At 45.5% G+C, this 15,276-nt stretch overlaps 1 protein-coding gene across 1 annotated transcript in view; it reads right to left on the bottom strand.

Annotated features, from left to right (window-relative positions):
* CRYBB3 (crystallin beta B3) overlaps positions 1 to 15,276 on the bottom strand; it is a 48,828-nt gene that overhangs the window by 29,826 nt on the left and 3,726 nt on the right. The window contains exon 2 of the mRNA XM_088467929.1: positions 12,289 to 12,369. Coding sequence (XP_088324055.1) covers positions 12,289 to 12,363 — 75 coding nt within the window. The 5' untranslated portion in view covers positions 12,364 to 12,369. The remainder of the gene's footprint in view (positions 1 to 12,288; positions 12,370 to 15,276) is intronic.

Raw genomic sequence — 15,276 nt, 5'->3', positions numbered from 1 at the left:
ATAGGTATGTAATTGGCCGCCGGTCTCATAACTACATCCCGAATAGCCCACCTCCTACCAGGAGTATGAGGTACATGTACAGTACATATACATTTACATAATGCACCATGAAGAAATGTAATAATAATTATACTAATAATTAGTGGCCTTTAGGTACACTTGCACACCTGACCACTAAATACTTAATCATCCAATCAAGAGGCAGCAACTCAACATATAAAAGCATGCAGACATGGCAAAAAGACTCAGTAGTTGTTCAGATGGGTTGGGTATGATTTGCCGGCGGATGGATTCCCGGTGGATGAAATACTGATACTGGAATCCCAATGGTGAAGTATCCCGACAGGGGCCGGTAAGTGCCCTAAATCTCCCCCCCTCTCCCTCCAACCCTAACCCTCCCTTGGTGGTGCCTAACCCTAACCTCCCCCCATGTGGTGCCTAACCCTAACCTCCCCCCATGTGGTGCCTAACCCTAACCTCTCCCCAGTTGTGCCTAAAACCTAACTCTTTCCGCACCCAAAACCTAACCCTTCCAGGGGGTACCTAACCCTAACCTCCCCCCAGTAGTGCCTAACCCTAACACCCCCTTCCCGCATCCTAACCGTAACCCTTCTCGGGGGGGTGGCTATCCCTAAACCACCTGGGGAGGATCCTAAACCTAATCTCCCCCCATAAGCTAATACTTAGCCACAACGTCTTCGTTCGTGATGCTGGTGGTCAGTATGCCGGACATCACTATCCTGATGTCTTCAGGATAGCCACGTCGTCGTTATGCCAGGTGTCGGATTCCGGCACCGGTATATCGACGCCGCGGGATCCCGTCCACCGGCATTTTCAACGTATCCCGCTCAGACCAAACACCAGGATGAGGAAGAAATATGATCAAAATGAATTTGACTGCGGAATGATTGTTGGTGCTAGATGAGGTGGGTTGAATACCTCAGAAACTGCTGATCTCCTGGAATTTTTTTGTACAGTCCCTAGAGTTTACAGAGTTTGCACAAAACAAAAAAAAAATCAAGTGAGTGACGGTTCTGTTGACAAGAAAAACATTTTTATTGAGGGGGAGATTGACCAGAATAGTTCAAGCTAGCAGAAAAGCAACAATAACTCAAATAACCATGTGTTATCACTGTGATATGCAGAAGATCATCTGTGAACACAAAGCACATCAAACTTTGAAGTGGATAGACTACAGCAGGATAAGCCCACACTGAGTTCTGGGGCAAAGGGGGTCTTACCCAGTACTAGAAAGGTTATGTATTAAAGTGGCCACTGAGTGTGTGACTTGTAAGAGTGAATATGCCAGCTTTACATAGTCAAATTAAATTATTTAATACAACAAATCAATTATTTAAGGAATCTCTAAATTAAATATTTCAGTAATGGAAATGTATGTTTTTATAATGTTGTAACAGCCTTCCGAGAATTGACATTCTATTTTTGCTTGCTTGACCTTTTGGAGACTTTTTGTGTTTTTAATTGTTATACTGGTACTGAACTCACAGGAACTAGTAGGAGGAGGTGTGATAAAAATGCCCTGGTCCCCAGCCACGTATCTTTCACTTTGTGGTACTGTATGTTTAAGTTCAGCCACACACGGTAAGATAGGATGTGAAAGTCATGCAGGATAACAGTGATACTTTCAGGTCTATTTAACTTGTTCCTGACTTCTAATTATAAATTTGTGTTTGTAGTGATTGAACATTGTGCTGAGGTGGTGAAGGAGGCAAGGAAGCATTACATCTTTTTTTCTGGCCACCTAATTGCTCTATGTGGATGTTATGTAAAGCTGAATGGGAAAGCTCGGACTTTCCAGTGGTGTCATCTCCAAGGATTTCCCCATGACTAGGAAGCCCTCGCAGCTACATGGTGCATCTGTCTCAGATGCAGGGAAAGAGTGCAATCTGCATGTAACACTGGTACACAAAAATAAATGAAGAAAGAAAAAAGAAACAACACTTTATTCTAGGCCAGATAATTTTTCAGCATGTTTAACTAAATTAATGATTGCCAAGATGGGTAGGGTGGGGGATGAGGGAGAGGGAGTAAAGAAGAGAGGTAAAGAGAGATACACAAAAAAACAGATATAGAGACTATAATGCATTTCATTCACAATGTTAAAAACTTGCCAATTACAGTTTGTCATTAAATATAAAATCACAGATGTTTGGTTTGAACTTGAATGGCAAAATACAAGCAGTTATATATCATATGCAGATGACTGTTTAGCATCGAATCAATGCTAATAAACCTGGCATGAAGGATGGGACAGGGTGTTGCAAGTTGCAGAGTTTTGGATAAGGAAATAGGCTGCAATCTTATGAAGACATACAATGGCAATTAAAAGCACGATAGGGGCAGGTGCAAATGGTAAATAAAACATACAGCAAGATCATGTAGAACCCGAATGCGTGTCTGGTGCATACCTGCAGTCCTCTGAAGACCTTTCCTGAGATGGTATAATTAGCTTGATTGTGATTTGTCCTTTGGGCTTGGAGTCATGCTGCTATTTGCTGTAGCTTGTTACTGACATTGAAAGGAGAAATCCAGCAATCACTCTAAACAAAGCAAGCAAACGAGTGCCAATAGAGGAATAAGGGAGGCTGGGCCGCACACTGCACAGACAAAGGTTGTGATGATGACAGAAATCCCAGGTCTGACCCGGGATTTAGAGCATATTTCCAACCCGGATCAGACCCGGGAGAGACCGGGTCGGCACCGTTCACACAAGAGCCGGTTCTGCAGTGACCCGGCCCTTCCGATGTGGCAGTGGACACTTGGAGATTATGTCGTCTCCAAGCGCCGCTAAAGCTGGCCACACCGGAGCCGGGTCTGAAGTGACCTGGCTCTTCCGGCGTTGCAGTGGACGCTTGGTGATGATGTCATCTCCAAGCGCCACTGAAGCCGGCCACGGTAGTATCTAGATGCCCTTCACGTAGCAGACCCTGACGTCATCAGTTACTGTCCAATGTCATTCCCTACTATCCATGTGGACATAGAGGGGGAATATAAACCTGTGGCGAGCAAAGCGAGCCACCGTGCCCAAAGCGTGGCGAGCAAAGCGAGCCCACGGGGGGACAAATTTCTTTGTTTGGTGGCCTTTATGGGCATGGAACTGCACTTCCGCTCTCACCTAACGTCACTTCCAGGTCCTTACAATGAAGGGGAAATAAGCTCAACCAGCCGGCCACACCAGAGCTGGGTCTGCAGTGACCCGGCTTTTCCGGCATTGCACTGCAGTGGATGCTTGGAGATAATGTCATCTCCAAGCGCCACTGAAGCTGGCCAATCGGATAGTACACCCAAAGTGTGCCGAGCAAAGCAAGCCCACAAGGCGACAAGTTTCTTTTTTTGGTGTGAGTATGGAACTGCACTGTATGGGCATGGAACCGCACTTTTGCCCTCACTGTACGTCACTTCCAGGTACTAATACTGAAGAGAAAATATACCTTTCCCATGCGGCACGATCTGGGTCATCGTGACCCAGATTGCGCCGTTTACACTGCAGGGTGACATGGGAATGACCCGTGGCCAACCCTGCAAGCTACCAGAGTTGGATCCCCGGGACCCCGGACCCGTGTGGATCTGTTTACACTGACAAAAATCCTGCGTTGATGTGCGTTTACGTGCATCAACCCTGGATTTTCAGGTCGGTGTAAAAGGCCTGTTCTGCCATTCTATAGCAACAGGCAGCGCTAGGGGACCACACAGAGGACCTCATTCAGAAGCGCTTGCAAGAAGCAGGCGCTCATTCTGAATGAGAGCGGCCACTTGTATATTTAAGTGTGGCCTCCTGGTCGCTAGGTAAGCTGTGGGTTACCACCCACAGCTTTAGCGACCGACCAGGTTGATGGTCGCGATAGTCAAGACCATCGCGACCATCGGGGCTTGTGACGAGACTCTAAGATTTGGTCTCGTCAACCGCAAGCCCCAGGGAGCTTCCTGCTCTGATCGAGCATGAAGCTCCCCACTGACATCACTGCTGATGTCAGTGCGGCCACCCTTAAGGAACGCCTCCGTTTGTGTAGCCACCCCCCCGCCCCGCCTACAAAACGGGCTGAGCTGTCGATCAACATCGACAGCCGGCCCTTTTGTAGTGAGCTCCGGAGCGAGATAATTTCTCTCGCGCTCCGGGGCTTGCGCACGCACAGTGCGGCCGCTGCGCGTGCGCAGGGCCTAACCATCAACCCGGTTGCGACTGGGTCTGAATGAGGGCCAGATTGTAAAGAGGCAGATAGGAAAAGGGACGTATCCTATTGACTGCCGAGACGCAAACAGCCATCAGGCCCTGTTCTAAGCTCTAGTGAATGCATTTGGAAAAGCCATGGGAAAGGGCATTTTATTGCTAATTTTCCTGTAAAGGTTCTTTAAATAAAAAAAACTGTTATTTTAACTAAGCCAATTGGCTCCTGCAGCGCTTTTGTAAGAAATGCTTATTATAAAATACATTATTATTTGGCACCACTTATTATGTAACTGTCATGTACAGTATTGCCACCTGTGCAAAGTACAATGAAGGAACCAGAGATGGATGGACAGAGCAATAGAGTGTACCAAGGTAAAAGAAAAGAAGGTAATTTTTTGAATGATGAAAACATCAATATAAAGTGAGTGAACATCTGCGTGAGAAATGTAAACACATTTAGTCAAACCTGGACAAAACATGCCTCTGATGACGTTGGCTGTCTCAATGCAACACGTACAGTAATGCAATTATATTTACATTCCGGCTTACATCTAGTTTTCTGCCTCGGACATTTTCTGCTCACCACTGACCATTACTTTCACCATTTCCCACCTTCCTCACCAAGGGCTTAAGTTGGATCTGGCACACAGAGCCTCACTAACACAGGCACTGCACCATCAGCTACATACCTGGATTCCAGTGGTTCTCCAAATTTTAATTATGGCACCCTCGAGTATCAGCATTTTTATACGGCACCAATAGGGAAAAAGTTTCTTATTGACAAATTCATAAAAAAATAAAATAAAGTAAATTGTGCAGTTATGTGGTAGTGACCATGTTTCCGCTTCTGCTTGGCTACTTATTATATGATTGGCAGCCGAAAGCACTGTTTTTTTCCTGTAATGATTTGGTCCTCGGCCATCAACCAGTGGCACCCCTGCCAGTGCTCCGCAGCACCCCTAGGTGTCACGGTACCATGTTTGGGAAACACTGCCCTATTGCATCACACAAAGATGTGGTATACAAGCCGTGCATTGCTTATAGGAATATCCTTTCATTAAAATATTGGGACCTGGTTTTCTACATTTGAGACTATCTATAACAATCACTCCCAAAGGAGGTCTGATGTGGTTATTTACATGTTCCTATTACAAGAGGTTGTTGTAACAACACACATATATATAATGGGCTTATTGTTTCTGTCTTTTAAACCATTGTTTTGTCAATGTGTTTATATATCTCATGCAGAAGTCGACTCAATTAACGATTTAATTAATTAAAAAGTTTAATTTTTTTTGTACCTTGCTTTCCTTCATTTTTTAGTTATGTTGGAATGTTTTCAAAATAAAGCCATGTTATGCTGGTACACACTAGTCAATTTATAGGGCTCAATCCAATTGTCTGCGATGATCTCGCAGGTGCGAATCATTGCGACAACAGCCATAGGGCTCCATGCAAAATTATGCAAATTCGGGCTGGGAGTGTGCCGCGATGGGTGCAAGATGTGGTGCCATTGCCGGCATTTTAACACTGTGGCAACGGCACATCACACCCTTCGCAAACAATTGGATTGACCCCATAGTTCATACAGCTGACAAACGATAGATATCGTTCAGTCCATCTGGCAGTGTGTACACACAATATATCTGTGCTAGACATCTTTCACAGTTATATTGCATAGGCCGTGCTGCATGACATATGCGGTATATCTAAAAGATATATCTTTCACATCTGCTTGTGTGTACACACATCCAACCAACCAACACATAAACTGGCCACAGGGACTAGCAATAATGACATCACAGCTGGTTCTTCTGGCCAGACATTTCGAGAAACGGCTTGTTAAGTGTGTATGCACAAGGTCGTTTTTGCATAACCTTATTAAATCGTTAGATCGATCAGCGGGTTGGCCGATCTAACGATTTGGCGTTCAAGTGTGTACCCCACTTTAGTCCAAAAAGGAACCAAAACAATCAATGTGAAATTTGTACTAGGAAACAAATAAGGTACTGTAACACATTTACTTACTTGTCTGTACTAGTCTGTACTTATGTATCTTGTCAGTTTTATCCCTATGTATGGGGCTGTGGGACCCTTGTGGAGTCTTATAAATAAAATACAGAAATAATAGTCAACAAGAACTACTGCAAACTAGTCCACAGCTATTAGAGCGCTGACACCTTTTATTGTACATCCATTATCATGTCAGTGTGAAATGTGTGACTTAGACCAGGATGTGGTGGCACTATATTTAAATGATTGTAATGATCATTATTGTGCACAACACGATTAACTATAAAAACACAGAAAGTGAAACTAGTTAAATCCTGTTTGTTTTCCTGGTAGCCGTATATAGTTCTAATTAACATGTAACCTCACTATTTATACACACACAGTAACATTGCATTAGTGCATAAATGTATCTGGGTATTGTTTTTTACTCTGCAGTCTGTGGGATGGTCTACAAAGTCCCACTGAGAATGGCTTTACAGTGTAGGGGTCCCAAATTCTGTCAGGAAAATACTATACAGACATAAGCGCACTACTGATCCCAACATGCCATGTTCGCAGTGCTGCCATCAGAAATTAAGGGGCCCAAGACTAGCAAAATAGGCGGGCCCCACCCCCGCTTTATTCCTACACAAAACTTTTTTTTTTGTCAAATCTCTCTAGCCCTGCGGTGTTTCCCTGACCCCAGCCAGTAACCTTCTGTCTCTCCTGCCCTGCTAGCCTCTCATCTCCACTCTCCAGCCAGCCTCCGCATCCACATGGTAGTCCCTTACCTCCTTAGTCTGTTCTGGGCCTGGCTGCTCCGTCCTCAATGTCCCGCAGTTCCCCTCTCTTTCAGCGCCTTGACGTCATGACGTCTGGTGCGCCAGCTCACAAAAAAAAAACAAAAAACCTTTATTGCACATGCGCGGAGTTCGGAGACGGTGCGGCAGTAGGAGGCAGAGTGGCCAGCCTCCCTGTCACTCACTTTTATTATGCGGTGCAGGGTATTTGGGCCCCTTGTCACTTTTAATTCAAGGAGGTGGTAGCGGGCATCGGTAGGAGTGGGAGGGCCACCCCCTCTCACTTTATTGAATGGCGCAGGGCGGTAGGAGCAGGCACCGGATGATAGGAGCGGGCTCCTGCTCTCTGTCTGTGTGTCCGGGACCGGGACGCCAGTACAGGCAGTATCCCCCCTGATGGTGGCCCTGCATCTTCATATACAATCGTATTACATTTAGAGATCTGCGTGGACCCACGTGTTTTGGTTCTAATTTATTGTCGTGTTTTGGTTTTGCCAAAACCACCTCAAGTTTTTTGGTTTTAGTTTGGAAGTTTCAAAAACAATTTGATAAAACAGCTAAAATCATGTAATTTGGGCCTTTTTTTGTTCCTACAGTATTATTAACCTCAATAACATTAATTTCCAGTAATTTCTAGTCAATTTTGACCACCTCACAGCTCACAATATTGTTTTCACCCGAGGCTGCAGCAAGCTGACTGGCTAAACTAAGTGACAGAGCAGTGGCACAAAAGCAGGGCAGTTTTAAAAAGAATATAGCACATCTAGAAAACAGAGTTGCACCCAAGCATAACTAGCCCCTCTTTGAGTCGGCCTGGTTAAAAAAAAACGGTGAAAAAAAGTAGGGGTCCCCCGTATTTAATGAACCAGCTCTTGGATCTGGTCCTGGACCTAAAAAGACAGGGAAAAATTTGCGTAGGGGCCCCTCGTACTATTATAACCAGCATCGGGCTACACTAGCAGGGGTAATGCCACAGCCAGGGGACAAACTTGACGGGGTCCCCCGGCCAAAGCATTCAAACCCTGAAACTAGTCATCCCAGGCCAGAGATTCCTGGGGAGGTGATTGGCTGTGTGATTGTATCTTAGCCAATCAGCAGGCTGGCCATTGATTGATAGAGACAGTCAATCACAGCCAATCAATGGCCTGTTCCCACAGTAGCAGCCGCTGATTGGCTGGCTAGGCTCCAAGTGCAGGAACACACATGGGTCCTGTCACTTTTGCGAATAGTGCTATATGTACAGCATGTACATATAGTGCTGCTATGTCGGGCTGGATTGGGTGTGTGGTTTGTTGTTTATTCAAGATGCTACTGAAGAAGAAGACTGCGTGTCATGCCTCACATGCTGGTACTTGTGGTTATCCAAGTACCGGCATGCGGGGAAGGCGTGCTGGGACCTGTAGTCCTAATGTAAAAGACAATATTACTTTCAATCTTTCTTTACACCTGTTATCCTCGCACCCACCGGCCAGGGGTGTCGGGGATAGTCCTGGGCTTGAGCCCCGACCTGGGGTACACTGGAGAGGGGGCATCCCTTTATTGGGGGTCCTCACCTCCCCTGGAATGCTCAAGAGCCCGGGGCTAGTTATGCTTGGGATGGGGGACCCAACGTCATTTTAAAAAAAAAAATAACACTTTTACAGGGGTATTCAATATGAAACGTTAACTTCACTGTCGAAGTTAACGTTTATATCGGAGTTTTTACCTGTGTTAAAGTATCGGGCGCGCTCCCGCTTATCTCCGTATTCAATATAAAATTAACAAAACGGGAAACTCCGAAGTTGGATTTGCGTAAAGTTACGAATTTTTCCTTAAAATAATTGTAAGACCCCCCTAAAGTTGTAAAAACATGGGGAAACACTATGGGTACCCCGTTTTAGCCTTTAATTGGTGTTTCTAAATTTTTACACATTTTGTTTACAGGTTAACAAAAACGGGAATTTTCGGGAAATATTCTAGGGACCCCCCTAATGATGTCTAGACATGGGGGATCACTATGTGTACCACCATTTTTAACTCCTGAAGGAAGTCGGGCTTTCTAATAGCCGTGGCAAGTGCATAAATGCGACTTTAAAGAAAGTGGTGCAGAAGAGCATTTAGAAATTTTTTTGGGGAAAAATAACTATACCAAGCAAATTTGGGGTACTTGAAAATGGGGGTCAGCATATTTTAAAGTTGCTAAACAGACTTGAAAAAATCGTGAAAAACCCACTTGCGCAAGGAGCTGCAATGAAAAAAACACCTGGGGCATACTTGGGGACCCCCCCCCAGAGTCAAGTTCGCTATTTTTTAACTTTGTTCCCCAACATTTTTTTTTGGCCCCCAAATTCAAAGTGCTTTTTTTGGGGTGTCCCGATTTTTTATATATTTATTTTTTGACACAGATCGTTTCAAGGGGTAATTCTGAAGGGTGCAGGTTATTTTTTTGAAGCCTGCACCCCTAAACTCCAATTCTGTACTTTTTTTCAACACCTATTCAATGGTGAAAACTTATCCCCGTTTTTTATCTTCGACTTTTCAAAACTGCGATAAGTCTTTGATATTGAATAAGGTGTAAAAGTAAAACCTCCGATAATGACGTCATAGCTCCAATATTAACGCAAAAACGGACTTATCGCTCCCATATTGAATACCCCTGTAAGGCTTTAAAAGAAAAGACTATAGTGATCTGTGCATGCTTCTCCCAAACTCCTGCTCCTCCCAAGCCATGGCACCCAGAGAGGGACCAAAACCAAACCAAAACCTGTGAATTTGAGTTCCAAACTGACTGCAGCACAGAACCGGGACTTGATTCAAATCTGATCCCAAAAGTGGTTCCGAACTTTGACTCGATACGACCCGGAACCCCTAAGTTCGGGTGTGTTCGTATTTCAGGGAAACCGAACTGCACACCTCTAATTACATTGTATGCAGAAAGAGGAAACTGCATCCTTTACATGAACACTGGACATGATCTAGTTCTATTGCACTTTATAGAGACATAAGATCACCACTCTTCCAAACATATTATATAACCACTGTATTAATACAATACAGTTCTATTAGATACTATACAGATAATGCACATGGCATCTCCTCAATATGACCAGACACTACATTCATATCACATATTATACAGACACAGACATGTTGTGTATCTTATTCACCCCACGTCTGTACTTTATTTCCCAAAATACAAATGTTTGTGGGGCCTATTTATGATTCCCCCATAATTTTGTCTTAATAACTATAATTACTTGTCTTTGCATATCACTTAAAAAATCTATATATATTTTGGAAGGGATGCATTTATTATGCCGGTGGACGGGTTGCCGGCAGTTGAAATAACAACGCCTGAATCCCGCCGTGTGGGCATAATGCCGACGCCTATATCCCGATGGACATCAGGATACTGGTGTCGGCATCCTGACTGCCGGAATCCCGAACGTCCAGACGTTGGTTAGGAACGTTGGTTGGTTAGGAACGTCCAGTCATGGGGTTGGTTAGGATTAGGCACTCCCGGGGAGACTTAGGGATAGGCACCCCCCCGGGAGTGTTAGTGTTAGCGTGCGGGGAGGGGGGGTTAGGGTTAGGCACCACCCTGGAGACTTTTAGGGTGCCGGAAGGGGAAATTAGGGTTAGGCACCACTGGGGGGGACTTAGGGTTAGGCAACCCCGGGGAAGGTTAGGTTTAAGCACCATTGAGGGTAGGTTAGGGTTGGGGGGGCAGGGTAGGGTTAGAATACTTACCTAGTTGTGACGGGATTTTCTGCTGTCGGGCTTCCGGAGGTGGTATTTGAACCAGCGGCTAAAGAGCCATCGGTTTTTCAATACCATTCCATTTTAGGACAATTTAAAAAAAAGTCTGATCATGTTGGGATATGGGGTCTGATGAGAGCCCGTCCTGGCAAAGAGTAACAAGTAAAGTGGTAGCTTGAGACAGAGTTGTACCTAGACTTTTTGGTGCCCTGGGCCAGCAAGAGCATTAGGGATGTTAGGGACCCACCTGATGAGGTCACCGTGAAGTGGTAGGTGGGCAAACATCTTTGGCCAAACATGTACTTAGAACCTCTATATAACACCATTTATTATTCTTAGTACTTAGAGTGTGCATCAGCTTCCCCCTTGTTATCTGCAATAGAACTACAGGTCTCAGCATGGTAGCACCTCTGATAATGTTGTAATTAGGTTGTTTTTTCCAGAAAGAGCATTGGTAAGCTTCAGCCTCAGCAGCCTGGCCAAAGGAGCAACCATTACCACCGATGGTCGATGGTCGCAATGGTGATTCCAGGCTGTGACCTTGGGCGCAGCGTTGGGATCGCAGAAGCAGCAAGGAGGAGTTTCCTACAGACACCTCCTGCTGTATTAGCATTTTAGATGAATGGAATTGCACAGCCGCTTGTGTGCGTCCCTGCAATTCCGTTCATCTCTGAATCAGGCACTAAGACGCAGTGGCTGCGATACTGCATCCTTCTCTGAATCAGGCCTTCTGTACCAATGTAAACTTTACCACTAACTGCAAATCAGGTCTTGTATGTGCATATGCTGTTATGAGGGGTGTGGTAAGTATTACTGCTGGACGCATGGCCGGCGGTTCAAATCCCGACAGCGGCAGCCCGGCAAGGGTGAAAATCCTGATCGTCCTAAGGTATTTATCGCTAACCTAATTCCCTACCCTAACCCTCCCTTAGGGGTGCCTAACCCTAACCTCCCCCCCAAGTGCCTAACCCTAATCCCCCTTGTAAGTGCCTAAACCTAACCCCCTCTTCCCCGCTGCCTAAACCTAAGTCTCCCGGAGGGGTGCCTAACCCTAACCTCCCCCTGGGGGTGCCTAACCCTAACCCCCCCTTCCCCTAGCCCCTAACCCTCCTGGGGGGGTGCCTAACCCGGAGTCCCCCCGGGAGCCCTAAACCTTACCCTCCCCCCCGCGGCTGCCCGCGCCCGGCGCTCGGCTTATCTTCGTTCGGTATGCTGGGCGTCGGTCTTCCGGCGTCTGGTTAATGACAGGCGTCAAGTTTTCGATGCCTGTCATTAGTACCATGCCCGGATTACAGTGTCTGGAAGCCGGCGGTCGGGATTTAGACCATCGGCTTCCGGACTACATCCCGTTATGAGGCCCTATAAGCCTACAGTGCAATTATACCACATGTTTGTTTCATACATCTATGCTGCCCATGTGCATAACCTCCACAAGTATATGTAATATTACACTTGCATACAGTACAGTATTTAGTAATCTAGCCAGCAGCCCCTTTCAGCTCTGTCCTGTTAGAGGCAACCTGAGGGTTTATTGAGGAGTCACTCATGTCACTGGTATACATATATTACCTTGTAGTTGCCACCAATTCCACCATGGCTCTTGCCAGCTGCCATCTGCTCTGGAGTACTCTGTGGTTCAGTCATGTTTACCTGAGGAGAGAAAATACCATGCAGTGAAAGTTGTCTGTAAACTTTTCTTGGGTTTAAAATATAAATTATGATGTAGTGTATATTACTGGCAAATACAGCAAATGCGTGAAAGATAAATTAGCATAAATTAAAATAAAATAAGTAAAAGAAAAGTGACAGACTATACCATTTAATTAAACATATTATTAGTGGGTGTTAAGAGTACTACCGTATTAGTATATAGTTCTATAATACGTCAATCCTCTGCAATGTGTAGGTGCGATATTCGGCTGCGCACATCACGATGGAATACGGTACTCCAACATCGGCAATTTTCATGCACAAATTGTGATGTTGGTAGTTACAAAGTGTCTCCTTTCCGACCACTGTGACAGTATTTTGTGGCCATTACCTGTAATTCCACCCTAATATTATATGATAAAAGTCTGAGGGGTCTATTTACTAAGCAGTGTTAGGAGACAGAGTGAAAAGTGATAAGGTGCCAGCCAATCAGCTCCCAACTGTCATCTCACAGGCTTTGAAAAATTACAGTTAGGAGCGGATTGGCTGACACCTTATCACAGACTTATCACTTTTCACTCTGTCTCCTAACACTGCTTAGTAAATAGACCCCTGAGAAACATATATCCTTACTGTTCTACCTTTTAATATAAATAGTTGGTCAGATATATAGTAATGATTAAAAATATTATTTACAGAAACAGGAACATATGCTTGGAACACATTGCTGGCAGATGTCATTTAATGAGCAACAGTAAATGAATTTAAGTTTACACAAAGCAGACATATGTCCTGGGAATAAACATTTCATTAAACATTTTAAATGTGTCAAGTATAAAATGACATAAATAATGTAATATTTTATATTTACTATTACCTGTATGACTTTATCCAGATAAAGACATTCCACTGTAAAGTGGATTCATGTATTTATGGTATATCTCATTCCACACATCAATGGCTTATCTACAACACATTTTGTTGAATATATCAACTAGTTTCAGTGGTGTTAATAGATAGACAGATTGTCTGTAGGCTGAGGCCGTTATGACCTTTAGATCACATAAGAATGTAGGTCGATAGACTTTTAACTGCCTCACCTGTCAGCCTTTGTAGTTATCCAGACAAATGAGCTTTCAGACCAAAGGCTGCCAGGTGGGACAGTATATTGTCCGTTGTTAATGAATGCTCTACTGGCTGACTCCATATGTAATGTGAATTGGTTATAAGGCAAATCATGTTGTATATGTAAATATAACAATTATGTTATGCAGGCACAACTTTAGTTAACGTATATTGATATTTTAAACTTTAATTGTACACTGCCCTTATTTTACTTACATCCCTTTTACACCGACCTAAAAATCTCGGGTTGATGTGCATCAACCCGAGATTTTTGTCGGTGTAAATGGATCCACACGAGTCCAGGGACCCGGGATCCAACTCAGGTACTTGCAGGCAGGGGTGTCTTAAGAGAGGAGGGGGCCTGTGTGTACTCCCCGTGCAGAGCTCCCTCCTCTCTCCCCGGTGGCCGGCAGCTGACTGACGCGGTTGGCCAGCCACCGGAGCTTTAGTAGACTCGGGCACTACAGTGTGCCTGGAGTCTACTTCGCATGCGCAGAACGCCAGAAAAATGGCTGCGGCGGTCATTTTCCGGTGTTCTGAGCAGCGCTGACACCCGACGCGGGACCACGGACAGGTAAGTTTAATATAATATGGATGCAGGGTGTGCGGTGCAGGCAGGGGCGTGTTTGGAGAGGAGGTGGCCCGTGTGCAGTCTCCGACATGGGCCCCCTCCTTTCTGGCTGGCAGCTCACTGAGCTGTGCGTGGCCAGCGCTGGAGTTATAGACTCTGGGCACTAGAGTGCACCCAGAGTCTATAGAGTATGAGAAGGTCTCCATGAAAAAATGGCCTTGGTGGCCATTTTCCCTGTACTGCGCAAATGACGGGAAAATGGCCATGGCGGCCATTTTCCAGTTGTTTTTACAGCGCTGGACCCCCGTGCCGACGTGGGACTCCGGAGAGGTAAGTAATACTATGGGTGCAGGGTGTGCGGTGCGGGGCCCCCCTGGACCCAGGGGCCCGTGCGCCCCACACACCCTGCACCCTTTATAGCTACGCCCCTGGGTGCGGGGCCCCCTTGAACCTGGGGGCCCATGTGCCCTGCACACACTGCACCCATTATAGAAACGGCACTGTTTGCAGGGTTGGCCACAGGTCGTTCCCGTGCCACCCTGCAGTGTAAATGGTGCTATCCAGGTCATGACGACCTGGTTCATGCCGCATGCTGCCTGATTGGCTGGCTTCGGTGGCGCTTGGAGATGACATCATCTCCCAAGCGCCCACTGCAATGGCGGAAGAGCCAGGTCACTGCAGACCCGACTCTGGTGTAAACAGCGTAGACTCGGAAATATTTATTTTTATTACTAGTTATTTATATAGCGCACACATATTCTGCAGCGCTTTACATAGACTATTTGGCCATTCACATAAGTCCCTGCCCCAGCTTGCAATCTATATTCCCTATCACATACTCACACACATACACACGAGGGTTAATTTTGTTGGGAGCCAATTAACCTACCAGCATATTTTTGGAGTGTGGGAGGAAACTGGAGCACCCAGAGGAAACCCACGCAAATACAGGGAGAATGTGTAAACGCCACACAGTTAGGGTCGTGGTGGGAATCGAATATCCTGGGTCGGCGCTGCAGTCTGAAAGGGGAAAGTTCCGGATCTGATCCGGATTGGAACCCTGTTCCAACCCCCGTCAGACCTGGAACTTTGGTATAAAAGAGGTATAAGTTACCACTAGAGGGCACCTCTGAGGTAATTACAATAAATTGTACAGTAAGTACAGTAAGCGCATTACCTCCATATTTTAAGCTCTCTTATGAAACCCTTTG

The sequence above is a fragment of the Taudactylus pleione genome, unplaced genomic scaffold, assembly GCF_031769625.1.
Source record: "Taudactylus pleione unplaced genomic scaffold, aTauple2 ptg000078l, whole genome shotgun sequence".
Classification (NCBI taxonomy): Eukaryota; Metazoa; Chordata; class Amphibia; order Anura; family Myobatrachidae; genus Taudactylus; species Taudactylus pleione.
This window is presented reverse-complemented; position numbering and strand designations above follow the sequence as displayed.